Below are 11,834 nucleotides of genomic sequence, written 5' to 3'. Positions count from 1 at the left end.
GGCAGAGCTGCAGCCGGGGCACGAGGCACATCCCAAACGCTGATACTCCATCAGGGACATCCACTGCTCTTCCCAGAGAGTGCAGGACCCCGGGGAAAAACGATCCTTGACTTCCTATGGATTTAGAGCCAACTCTCCGAGGGCAAAGTGTCTCCTGCAGAGGTTGTGCCGCAGCCGGGGGTCCCTGCGCTGTGCCCAGAGCCTGATGGAGCCCCGGGATCCTTCCAGGGAGCCGATGGGCACAGGGGACACCAGGGGCCCTCCAGGGCACCGGAAGGTTTCATCCCTTTTATTTTCTAAATCAAAATGACATTGAAGACAGAGATCTGTGCAAGGGCGAGAGTGCCCTCTGTTGTCACCAGCACCTTCCTTGTGCTGAGGGCTCCGAGCACAAGGTGTGCCCTCACAGCCTTTCCTTTTCCCTTTCCTTTTTCCTTTTCTCTTTCCTTTTTCCTTTTTCCTTTCCCTTTTTCCCTTTTCTTTCCCTTTCCCTTTTTCCTTTTCCCCTCCTTGTAACACAGTGATGGCAACCCCCAAAATTCACCCTAATTCCAGGAGCAGCTGAATCTCCTCAGGTGCCAATTAAACAGGTGATGCAGAAGCAGCTGCACTTCATCAGCACCTGCTCTGTGTCAAAACCGAAGTCACATGAGTGGCCTTAAAAATGAACATTTGAGTGTAAGAACAGAGTAGGTGCAAAAATGGGTTGAATTGAGTGACTTTAACCCTGTGGATGCTGCAGGGCCGGGTCCCCCAAGAGGCTCTCTGGGTCCCAGGGCAAACGTGGTGGGGGCAATACAGAGCCTCCCCTTGGCTTCCACCACCTGCTGGGCTGAAATCCCGCTGGGATACTCCTGGATTTCCAAAACAAGCAGGAAAATGTGTTATTGTGGGCATGCATCAGTCAGAAAAGCAGAGCCCCAGGCCCAGGGGTTGCAGTGAGGGGGGACCAGTGTCTTCTGCTGTGTTTACAGCGAGGACTAGAAGAAATGGCCTTAAGATCAGACAGAGAAGATTCAGATGTTAGAAAAATTCTTTGCACTGTTTGGGTGCTCAGGAATTGGAAGGAGATGCCCAGGGAGGTGATGGAGTCCCTGTTCTTGGAGGTGCTTAAGAGGTGTCTGGATTTGGCACTGGACGATGTAGTTTAGGGTTTTAGGGGTTATAGCGACACTGGTACATTGATGGTTGGGTTTGTTGGTATTGTGATAAATAAATAATTGTGATTCGTGAAACAAATGGGTGATTACATCAAAATAAAACAAACGGATTGTAAAACTTAATTACACCCCCATAAAGAAATAAAACAGACCCTTACAAGGTCAAGGGGCCCTAAACCTCCCTACTATCCTAAGAATAAAATATGGTCTTTTAGGTGCCTGTTTGTCCAAGAATGCATGAATTATGACTGGTTGTAGAGATAATCATTTAGCTTTAGCTGTAAGAAAACCCATATATTAAATACTTAGGAAAAACCTGTAGAATGTATATGTATATGATATAATTAATATGCATGAAGTAGCTAAGATAAATACTAAATGTACCCTGTAGTAGGCGTGCAGATTTGGGAAACTGGTCCCCATTTCTGTCACCCAGCCGGCTGCTTGCTTTTACCATATAATAAACTCCTATTCAAAAACTTATAGAAACTCGAGAGTTTGTTTATCACAGTCTTAAAGGTCTCTTCCAACCTTGACTATTCTATGATTCCAGGATGCTATGATTCCATGGGAAATCCATGATTCCACGAGGCCCGCCCACCGCCATGACACCCCCACCCTTGTGTCCCCGTCGCCATGGCAACAAGCCGCGCGGGGGGCGGGCACAGGCGGCGGCATCCCCCAATCAGAGGCGCCCTCAGGGCGTATCCTCGCTGCGATTGGTTAATGCAGGTGTCCGTTAAATCGCAGCGCCGGCTCCTCATTGGTGGCGGCCGTTGCCGCGGTGACGGGCGGACGCCGAGCGGGAGGCGGGAGCGCCCGGCGAGGCTCCGCCATGGCTCTCCCCGAGGAGCCGGTGCCGCCGGCCGTGCCCTCCTGCCCCCTGCCCGGCAAGATCTGCGCCCTGCCCGGTGATGTGGTCCGCGGCGAGAGGCCCGGTTCGTGCTGCGGCATGGCCATGGCCGGCCTCCGCACCGCCAAGTACCAGCTGCCCGAGTGGCACCGCAGGAACGCCCGGGTCTACAACCGGGCCTACACCGTGGGCGAGGATTCGGAGCGCGACGTGGCCGAGTCCAAGCACCTCACCAAACATGCGGCCGCCTGCGCCCAGAGGGCACAGGAGTACTCCAAAACCACCCTGGCCCAGCGCCTGCAGGACATCCACTTCTGGAGGGTGGAGCTGCAGAAGGAGATCATGGAGCTGGACGCCGAGACCAACCTGCTGGCGGCGCAGAAGCTGCGGCTGGAGCGGACCCTCGATGCCACCGAGGTGCCCTACGGGGTGGTCACCGATAACCTGCAGTGCCGGGAGAGGAGGCAGCCCCCGGACCTGGTCATTGATGAGGTGGAGAGGCAGCTGCTGAAGGTGAGAAGGATCTTAAAGTTAGTGGCAGCCCCCGAGTGCTGCTCTGGTCTGTGAAACGAGGAGCAGCTCGGGCAGCAGTGAAGGTTCTTCTGCGATGCCGAGGCCCAGTGACCCTCCTGGACCGTGTCGTGTCACTCCAAGTGTTAAGAAGGATTGTTTGAAGTCCTTCCTCTATTTAAAAAGTGTTTAAAATCACGTGAGTGTGGCTAGAGCAGAGCAGATCCCTCTGATGCTCCTCTGAATGTGGACCTTCTCCCAGGAAACAGCCCCAGGTTGTCCCATGATGTCCCAATCCAGGGACCTGGATCAAAGCATTTCATCTCCATCTCGGTGCCACAGCTCCTCCAGCCAAACAACCTGACTTTTTAACTCTTCTCAAAGTTAAGAAAAATCGTTTATTAGGAAAATTCCTCCTCATTTCCTCCAGCTTGTTCCCCCTGGCAGCCTTGGACTGCCATTAATTAGGAGAAGTTCAGTTTTAAATGTCAGATTTGAATATCTCCTCAACAGGGAATCCACTTTTCAATTATATTTTGAGTCATTTCACGAGAGAATTTGTTCTTTTTGCATTATGTCACTCTTTCCAAGTGAGAGACCTCCATTGCTAAAGGGAAGCTTTTCCATTTAAAACTCCCATGGAGCTGGATGTCTCTTTATTTACGTGGAGACTGACTCCCCACCTTAAAATAATTTCAGTTATTATAAATGTAACCTTTTAAACCCCTTTTGAATTTTTAATTTAACAACTCACCCGTTGCAGGTAACTTTGTAAAATGACACCTTCAGCTGTGGTTTTATTTTAATTATGCCTCAAAAATAATATTTTCTTTCCCATCATGATGGTCCTTTTCCATTTGGAATCAACTGATCTTTTTTCTGGTCCCTGTTGCTTTCTTGGGATGGAGAATCTGACACTGCAGGGACACACCCACTCATTTATTTGTCAAAACCAGGACAAGGATCAGTGGAATCTGAGAATAAACTTTATTAGCAAGGAGATCCTCCCTTAGCTGTCGTTGATGCAAAGCAGAATTAACTAGGATTTTTTATATGCAGAAGCTCTTTTTTTTTTTTGAGCCTCAAATATTAAATTCCTTTAAATAATCTCAAAGAAAAGGCTGGAATTTTCTGGGGTTTTGTATTTATGTGAAATCACCTGGTCAGTGATTGTTGATGGTTTATCTCTAAAGCAGCTTTATGGGGTCAAAAATGAGCACCTTTATTCGACAAGAGATTATGAAAAGAAGGAGATGTTTCATTTTGGTCACATTTGTGTTGGATTAAACATTCCAGTTTGAGGTGAAACACCTTCCACCATCCCAGGTTGGTCCAACCTTGGCCTTGGACACTTCCAGGGATGGGGCAGCCACAGTTTCTCTGGGCATCCTGTGCCTTCCATAATATGGCAGAACATAGAGTTTTCCAGCAAATACCCAGGCAATATGAAAATAATGAATTCCCAGGCTTTAGAAGCATTCCAGGTATTGCTGCTGCCTTAGACTTAGAGCTGAGTTCCCTCAGGATCTGCTGATTCCTCAAAAAATCAGAATAAGTTAAAAGCAGGTGAGACAATTTCAGTGTTTATCCAGTTTTATTGATTTATCCACCACCACTGAAATCAAATTCCTTGGCAGGATGGTGTGTCCTGCTCTGGATGTCACAGAAATATCCATATTTTTATTTAGGAAGCTGATCTTATCAGGAATATCCGGGATCTTTTGAAAAGAACTATAATCCAAGCCACCAACCAGATCCGGTAGGACATTTTCCCTGCTATTTTAGCAGCTGATTTATGGAGCCAAATAATTCCTGGGACATGGGAATAGTGGATAAATACCTCCCCAGTGCTTATGGGCTGTGGGAATTCCATTTAAACTTGGAAAAGGCAGGGATGAAACTTGAGGATTTTCAAGTAGAATAAAGTAGATTTGGATTTCCAGGCCTGGTTTCCAACGTGGGGTTGATTTTTTCCAACACTGAACTCCAGTGCTATAAAAGTATTCCCTGGATGATTCTTGCACCTTGTGATGGATTTGTGTTATTGGCTGGTTTAAAGGAATTTCGCCTTTTCCAAATGAGTTTTTTTTGCCACCAGGTGTCAGTGTGAACTTTAAATCTGTCCCAGCAGGGGTGTTCACTGCCTTTCCAAAGGATTATTTGCTTGGAATTTCTAACAAACCCTTTGGAAAGGTGTTACCTGACCCCTTAAGATGCATCAATGTAACGGACCTGACTGCTGGAAACCTTGAGATTTTAATTTTTTTTTAATCTGCTCCTATTCTACCAGTTAAAACAAAATATTGCTTTTGAAAAGAATGGCTATAAATGCAAAATAATATAAATTAGTTCTGTTACATCAATTAGAGGATGAGAGGAGCCTATTTGGCTTTTTGTAATTCTTGTAAGATCATTTTAGTCCCATTTAGTCCCATTTTAGTCCCGTTTTCCGGCAGAGTATGAATTCCTTGGGTGAGAGTGACATCTGCTGTTCCCAGCCGATAACGACCCGCAGGCTTTTGGAATTGAAATGTTAATTAATTGGGTGATGTGTGACTCTAATTGACGCCAGAGCAGCAGTTTGAATCTGGATATCACTGGACTTGTATCTTCCAAGGACAAACTGCACTGAAGGCTGGATGGGAGGGCTCAGGGAATGTGTGGGGTCACTTTATGCAGGTCTGGAATTCGAGATATTCTCAATAGATTGGTGAAAGGGGAGGATGAGTCTTCCACTGGCACTTCCTGATGTCCTGTCATGGATGTTCTGTTGGGCAAACCTCTTGCTCTTCCCATAACTGCAGCTGTCCCCACTGCTGAAAAAAAACCATAAATTTGAGGATTATGGTGTAAAATCCCAAGTGCAACCACTCCTTTGTCTCAGGGTAGGAGCTCTGAGCCTTCAGCAGGCGCAGAGTTGGACTGGAGGTCTGGGACAGTGGAATCAAGGAATGGGTTGGGTTGGGAAGGACCTCCAAGACCATCCAGTCCCACCCCTGCCATGGGCAGGGACACCTCCCACTAGCCCAGGTTGCTCCAGCCTGGCCTTGGACACTTGCAGGGATCCAGGGGCAGCCCCAGCTTCTCTGGACAACCTGTACCAGGGCCTCCCCACCCTCCCAGGGAAGGATTCCTTCCCAATATCCCACCTAAATCAGGCTTAGTGTCCTTCTAGGAGCTGGTTGTGGGATTGAGAGGATTTTAGAGACAAAAAGGAAGGTTTCTGGTGACACAAAGGCCCAAAGCTGAGCTTCCAAGTGCCTGTGCTGGGTCTGGAGGTTGGGTTGTTCCCCACTAACAATGTGTGGGTTTAACTTTTCAGCTCCAATCGGATTCAGAAGGAGTTTTGTGAGCTGGACTGGTCGGACAAGGTGGAAACCTATCACATAGATGACAAATGTGTGACCTACAACAACGACAGCACCAACATCCAGTTCCACCCCAGCTCTGTCAAGTTCGAGGAGAAGTGAGTGATTCCTGGCAGGATCCTCCTGGAATAACCCTGGGAAAATACAACATCCTTGGAGGCACTGCAGGCTGGCACTGATGGGAATTAAAGGGGGGATTCTGCTTCCTTGGACACAGAAAATAGGTTTAAAACAGCTCCACAGAGAGCAGAGTTAATGCCACCACCCCTGATGGCAAAGCTGGCCATGCACAGGCAAGCTGAGCTTGGAGGGGTTTTTCTTGGAAATAATTGGCTTTGTGCTGCTGAAGGCTGATCTAAATCCTGTTGGGACTTGCTGTTTGACGTTGGAAGGCAAGTCATTCCTTTGGGAAAGGCCAGTGCTGCTTCCTGCACACAGACAGGAGTGGTGGAACATCAACCTTGGGGCTTCCCCCTCCCCTCTCAGGGATGTCCTGTCCCAAGGGCTGTGGTTCCTTCTGGTGCTCCACATGGCCAAGTGTAACCAAGCATCATGGAATCATGGAATGGTTTGGGTTGGAAGGGAGCTTAAAAATCATCCAGTCCCACCCCCTTCCACTAGCCCAGGTCACTCCAAGCGCTGTCCAACCTGACCTGGGACACTTCCAGGGATCCAGGAGCAGCCACAGCTTCTCTGGGCAACCTGTGCCAGGGCCTCCCCACCCTCACAGGGAACCATTTCTTCCCAATATCTCACCTAAATTTCCTCTCTGTCACTTAGAAGCCATTTTCCCTTGTCCTGTCCCTCCATCCTTTGTCCCAAATCCCTCTCCAACTCTCTTGGAGCCCCTTTAGGCACTGGAAAGGGCTCTAAGGTGTACCTGGAGCCTTCTTTCCTCCAGGTTGAATACCCCACCTCTCTCAGCCTGTCAAGATCTTGTATCTTTTATTTCCAAGCAGACACAGACTGTAAATCTCGAACATATTGATGTGTTTATTTGCTGTGACTGAACCGCTGGTGACGCACAAAGTGCATCTGCTTTTTGATCCTCAGCAGTGTCAGCTAAAGATGGAAGAGCTTTGGTTGATTTTGTGTCATTCATGGCTCCCCTCAGAAGCCAGAGGAACGAGAGATTATTAATTTGTTAAGGGATTAATCTTCTTCCTTCATGGCAAGTCTACGTTTCAAGCAACAGCGCAGAGGTTGACGGCGCTTTTGCAGGGAGACAACCAGCTTCAGGTTGTCTTCTGGAGGGCAAGATTCCCGTTTTATCCCATTTTTCTCTTCTTCCAGCGCCTCCACACCCAAGACCTGGGCCCAGTTCAGCCATGACAACATTTATAGTGCAGAACAGGAAAAACTGGCCTCTGTGCAGCTCCGCTCCCTCATCAACAACATCATCCACGACGTGTCCGAGGACCTGCGGATGCAGCGGGCGGCCGTCAACGAGGCCTTCGACAACCACTGCAGGGAGCTGGATGATGCCAAGCTCAGGCTGGAGCAGCACCTGGAGAAGGTGAGTTCTTCTCCTGAGAAGGTGTCCTAGCTAGAACAGCTGGGACCAGTTCATCACTGGATGGGTGTAACCCAAAACTGTGTATTCTAGAGCCTTCCATGCCATTTCCCAGAAACTGTTCTCAGTAGACCATTTACACCCTCTACCCAGAGCAGCCCTGACCCCTCAGGCTATAAACTGGGTGTTAAGAGGCCTGTGAGATAGGAGGATGCTCCTGTCCTCACACCCAGTGTGGAACTCCCTGTCCTGAGGGAGGGACTGGGCATTCCTGCCTGAATCTGAGGATATATAATCTTGGAGTCTTGGGACTTTTTTAACCAATCGTGGGATCCAGAGACTGAGACCACCACTCTCAACCAGACTGAGACCACCACTCTTGCCCAGACTGCACCAGCACTCTCACCAACAGGTTTTCCCCCCTCTCCTTTTACTTTGGACTCAGGGGGCCCAAAGAACACCACTCTGTTCATGCCCCAGGGTGCTGGGTTATACATTTGGGTTTTGTGGGTTAAAACCAATTGCTTGTCTGTATAATCATATTTATTGTATTATTTTATTAAATTGTTATTCTGATTTATAATCTCTCTTTTGACTTGGGTTCATTTCCCCTCCTGGTTTACCTTTAAACACAGATTTGTCTTCTCAAATGTCTCAGTCTCAGTCGGGTGTCAAACACTGTTTTGTGTCAGCTCAGGATCTGGGAAGACTCTTCAGAGCTGGGTTGGGGCTCCACTTCTGCTCTTTCTGCTTTTGTTGGGATGGACTTAAATGTGAGGAAAATGAAACACTTCCATCCATATCTGGGCTGAACTAAAACTTCCAACTGTGGAGCTCTCTTTGGAGGATTCCCAGGATTCTGGGTTTTGGGGAATGCCAGCCATCGCTGCAATGGTGGCAGGGGGTGTCCTCAGCCTCTTCCCCTTTCCCAACGTGGAGCTGCTCCTTGTTTCCTGTCAGGCCATTGCAAGTGTGGAAAAAATAGACATTCCTTGGGACCTGGTGGCCCTTCCTGGAGGGAGGATGTGTTGTCCCCCCACATGAGACATGAACAGGTTTTGAACAGGCTGCAGAGGATTTTCTGCTGCTTCTCCCATGTGGTTCTCAGAGTAATAATGAGAATAAAGAGGTCCAAACCACCTTAATACTTTTATTTAGTCTATGAATAAGATGTGTCTTCAGCCTCTTCCCCTTCTCCAGTGTGGAGCAGCTCCTTGTTTTGTGTTAGGCCCTTGCAAGTGTGGAAAAATAGTCCTTCCTTGGCCCTGGTGGGTGATGACAGCTGGGCAGGATTTGTGTTTTACATCCATGTCAGTGGTTGTGAGGGAGAAGGGGGTTGGGATTTCCTGTCTTTTCCATTTCCCTCAGAAATCCCTGCCTTTCCAAGCTGATCAGCAGCTCTCAATCTCATTCAAAAATAACCCAACTTTTTTTCTTGGAAGAAATTTACAATTAAAATCAAATTAAGTGAAGATTTACAATAAAAGCACTTGCTGGAGGTGGGATGTGTTGTCATCCCACTGGAGACATGGAAGAGGTTTTGAACAGGCTGCAAAATATTTTCTGCTGCTTTTCAGACCCAAGATATAATAGTAAAAATAACGAGGTCCAAACCACCTTTGTACTTTAATTTCTCCTGAATTCTGACCAAATATGAGGTCAGAACTGCAACAGCCTCACCAGGCCCATCAACAGATGTTTATCCATCTGGGAAAATATCATTTTTTTAACCAGTCCTTTCCTTGGGTGTCCTCAGATCCTCAAGGACATTGGAGACGAGGAAGCCAACATTGTTGCTCTCAAGAAGGCCATCAGGGACAAGGAAACCCACCTGAAAGTAGCTCAGACCAGGCTCTATGACAGGTCCTTCAGGCCCAACATCGAGCTCTGCAAGGATGAACCACAGTTCAGGTAATTAAACAACTTCTCCAAGTGCCTTTTCTGTCCCAAAGTGACAGTTTTTCCACTTTTAATTGGTAACACACAGCCTTTAGCTTTTATTACTCAGTTTGGTTCTGATATAAGTCACAAATAATTCAATAGACTGAAATCACTGCAAGGAATATTTTATTTTAAATATGTTATTGTAGATATGATTATATTTTATTTTTATGATCTTATATAAATCATAATATTTTACATTATATTATTTAAATATTATTATATTAAATATTTTAAATAGTTAAATATTTAAAAATTTATTTTATCTATTACGTTTAACTATTTAAATTTATTATATTATAAATATATTATTTATATTTAAATGTATATATTTATATTTATATACATGTATTTATTGTACATATTTTATATATTTTATATACTTATCTATATATTTATTTATTATATATTATATATTTATTTATATTTATAAAATATGATTATATTATAAATATATATTTATTAAATTTTATTATATTTAAATATTAAAATATTTTAAAATATTCAAGTATTTAGAATCTGTTATTTTAAATATTATTATATTCTATTTTATTATATAAATTATAATATTTTACATTATATTATTTTATTTAAATATTTTATTTGAAATATTTTATTTGAAATATTTTATTTGAAATCTTTTATCCTGATGTGTCACCAAACAGAAAATCTATCGATTCAGCTCTGCTTTATTCTCTGAACTGGGTGGTTTGTCTTGGATTTAAATGATCCAAAGAATATCTGGCAGCATGTGGATCACTTGCTCACAAAAACCCACCACGAGGTGGACTCTGTGTGAGGGAATTGTGCTCCAAGTGCTGGGAATGTGAACGCTCTGGGACAAGTCTCAGTGTGACAAAGGAGGGCGCTGCTGGTGGTTGATTTTCGGGAATAATCTGCTTTAAAACTGGAAGGCAACCAATCCTTTCCAATTAAAGGTCCCATTTTGATCTCAGTAGAAGCTTTGCCATTGATTCTCCTCCTTCCCGATTTCCTGCCCTCGGGAAAAGTGGGGAATCAGCTTTTGCAGGGTTACAAATCCTTGCAGCAAAAGTGCCACCCAGTGTCCTGCTCTCTGTACAGTGAGGGAGGAGTTCTGGTTAATCCAGAGGCTCCTGATCCAGCAAACCTTCCCTGCCCAAGCTTTTCAGCCTTTCCTGGGATTTAAGGAATGTTTGATTGCCAGGCTCGGGCTGTTTGGAGCTGGCACAGCTCCCAGGGATCTTGTTTTCCCAGGAATTAAATCCGTGCCTTCTCCACAGATTCCTCCCCCCCACTGGATTGGAGCTGAATTTCTGTGCTGCTTCCAAACTTAGTTGCTGCTTTTAAAAAAAATTCCGTGCTCCTGCTTCCATAAAACCTGCTGCACTTTTGGAGCAAAGACTTCTCTATCTCTTGAGTTTTATACCAGAGAGCAGAGCTCCAAACCCAGGTTTAACAAAATTCTGATTCCCTCCAACTGGGTGACAATTGTTGCCCTCTAATTCTTAGCACAATCCTGGAGGACGGATAATTCCACTGTGCTTAGCAGCAAAAGACATTCTTGGTACTGCCTGAATGAATTCTTGGTACTCCCTAAATCACTTCTGGGTACTACCTAAATCATGAGAGGCTGGGAGACTGAACTCTGCTTTCCTTGGACTTCTCTGAGCTCCTTTCTGAGGAGTTGTGTGATTCCAGAGCTGCTGATCTTTATTCCCATCCCAGGTCTCTCTTCGAACTCCTCTTTCTCTTCCTTATTCCCTCCTGTCGTTCCCTTCAGGTTGGTGAGCGAAGTGGAAGAACTCACGGTGTTCATTGAAGCCCTGAAGAGAAAACTGATGGAATCTGAGCAGTGCCTGAAGAACCTGGAGGAGACAAGGATGAAGCTGGAGAAGGAAATAGCTGTGAAGGCCAACAGCATTTTTATTGACAGAGAGAAGTGCATGACCTTCCGGATCCGCTACCCCGTGGATCTGGAAGTAGCCAGTTACAAACAATGATTTCTGTCCTAACTCTGCAAATCTGGGGGAAAAATAGAGCTCCTTCTTTTCTGTTAAGCCCTTGGCAAGCGTGGAAAAAAGTCTAGAATCTTTCATGTAAATATAAAATAAATGGATATTATTACTCACAGAATTGCTGCATTCGCTGTGTTTTCAACTTGTGTTAAAATTAAAGTATCATGGTGGGCTTTAAGTCTTCCCCCTTTAAAACTTCTGCAAAACCTATTTAGAATGAATTTAAAACAGCTTACAGGTAATTCATTTCTTCTGCAATATATCTACAGCATATGTGTATAGCATTTTACACTTGGAGGTTTCACCCTAATATGTCGAGTGAATATATCTTGTGAATAATAACAATATACCCAGGTGGAGACAGAACATTTCTAGCTTGAAATGAGAGCAAGAAAACTGAGGATCCCACCAGCAGCAAGGAAACAGGGGACAGACTTCAGGCTGCTCAAATATTCTTAATAAAACCCCCCAAATTTGCCCAAGTGACAACTG

The 11,834-nt window shown here is 45.4% G+C and overlaps 1 protein-coding gene across 1 annotated transcript; it reads left to right on the top strand.

Annotated features, from left to right (window-relative positions):
- Window positions 1-1,936: 1,936 nt before the first annotated feature.
- Window positions 1,937-11,460, top strand: TEKT4 (tektin 4). Its single transcript, XM_027683908.1, has 6 exons — window positions 1,937-2,526; window positions 4,212-4,282; window positions 5,846-5,989; window positions 7,185-7,407; window positions 9,161-9,315; window positions 11,108-11,460. The coding sequence occupies exons 1-6, from the start codon at window positions 1,996-1,998 to the stop codon at window positions 11,325-11,327; spliced, it is 1,344 nt and encodes a 447-aa protein (XP_027539709.1). The 5' UTR covers window positions 1,937-1,995; the 3' UTR covers window positions 11,328-11,460.
- Window positions 11,461-11,834: the final 374 nt, after the last annotated feature.

This window comes from Neopelma chrysocephalum, unplaced genomic scaffold, assembly GCF_003984885.1.
Source record: "Neopelma chrysocephalum unplaced genomic scaffold, ASM398488v2 Primary Assembly neopelma1_65, whole genome shotgun sequence".
NCBI classification, from domain to species: domain Eukaryota; kingdom Metazoa; phylum Chordata; class Aves; order Passeriformes; family Pipridae; genus Neopelma; species Neopelma chrysocephalum.
The sequence above is the reverse complement of the archived record's forward strand: the minus strand, read 5'-3'. Positions and strand labels throughout refer to the sequence as shown.

What these genes read in the sequence shown, in the direction of transcription:
- TEKT4 (XM_027683908.1), top strand. Translation starts at nt 1,996, where the DNA reads ATGGCTCTCCCCGAGGAGCCGGTGCCGCCGGCCGTGCCCTCCTGCCCC. An exon ending in TGGAGAGGCAGCTGCTGAAG is followed by an intron (nt 2,527 to 4,211) that starts GTGAGAAGGATC and finishes ATTTTTATTTAG; the next exon opens with GAAGCTGATCTTATCAGGAA. An exon ending in TCTGTCAAGTTCGAGGAGAA is followed by an intron (nt 5,990 to 7,184) that starts GTGAGTGATTCC and finishes CTCTTCTTCCAG; the next exon opens with CGCCTCCACACCCAAGACCT.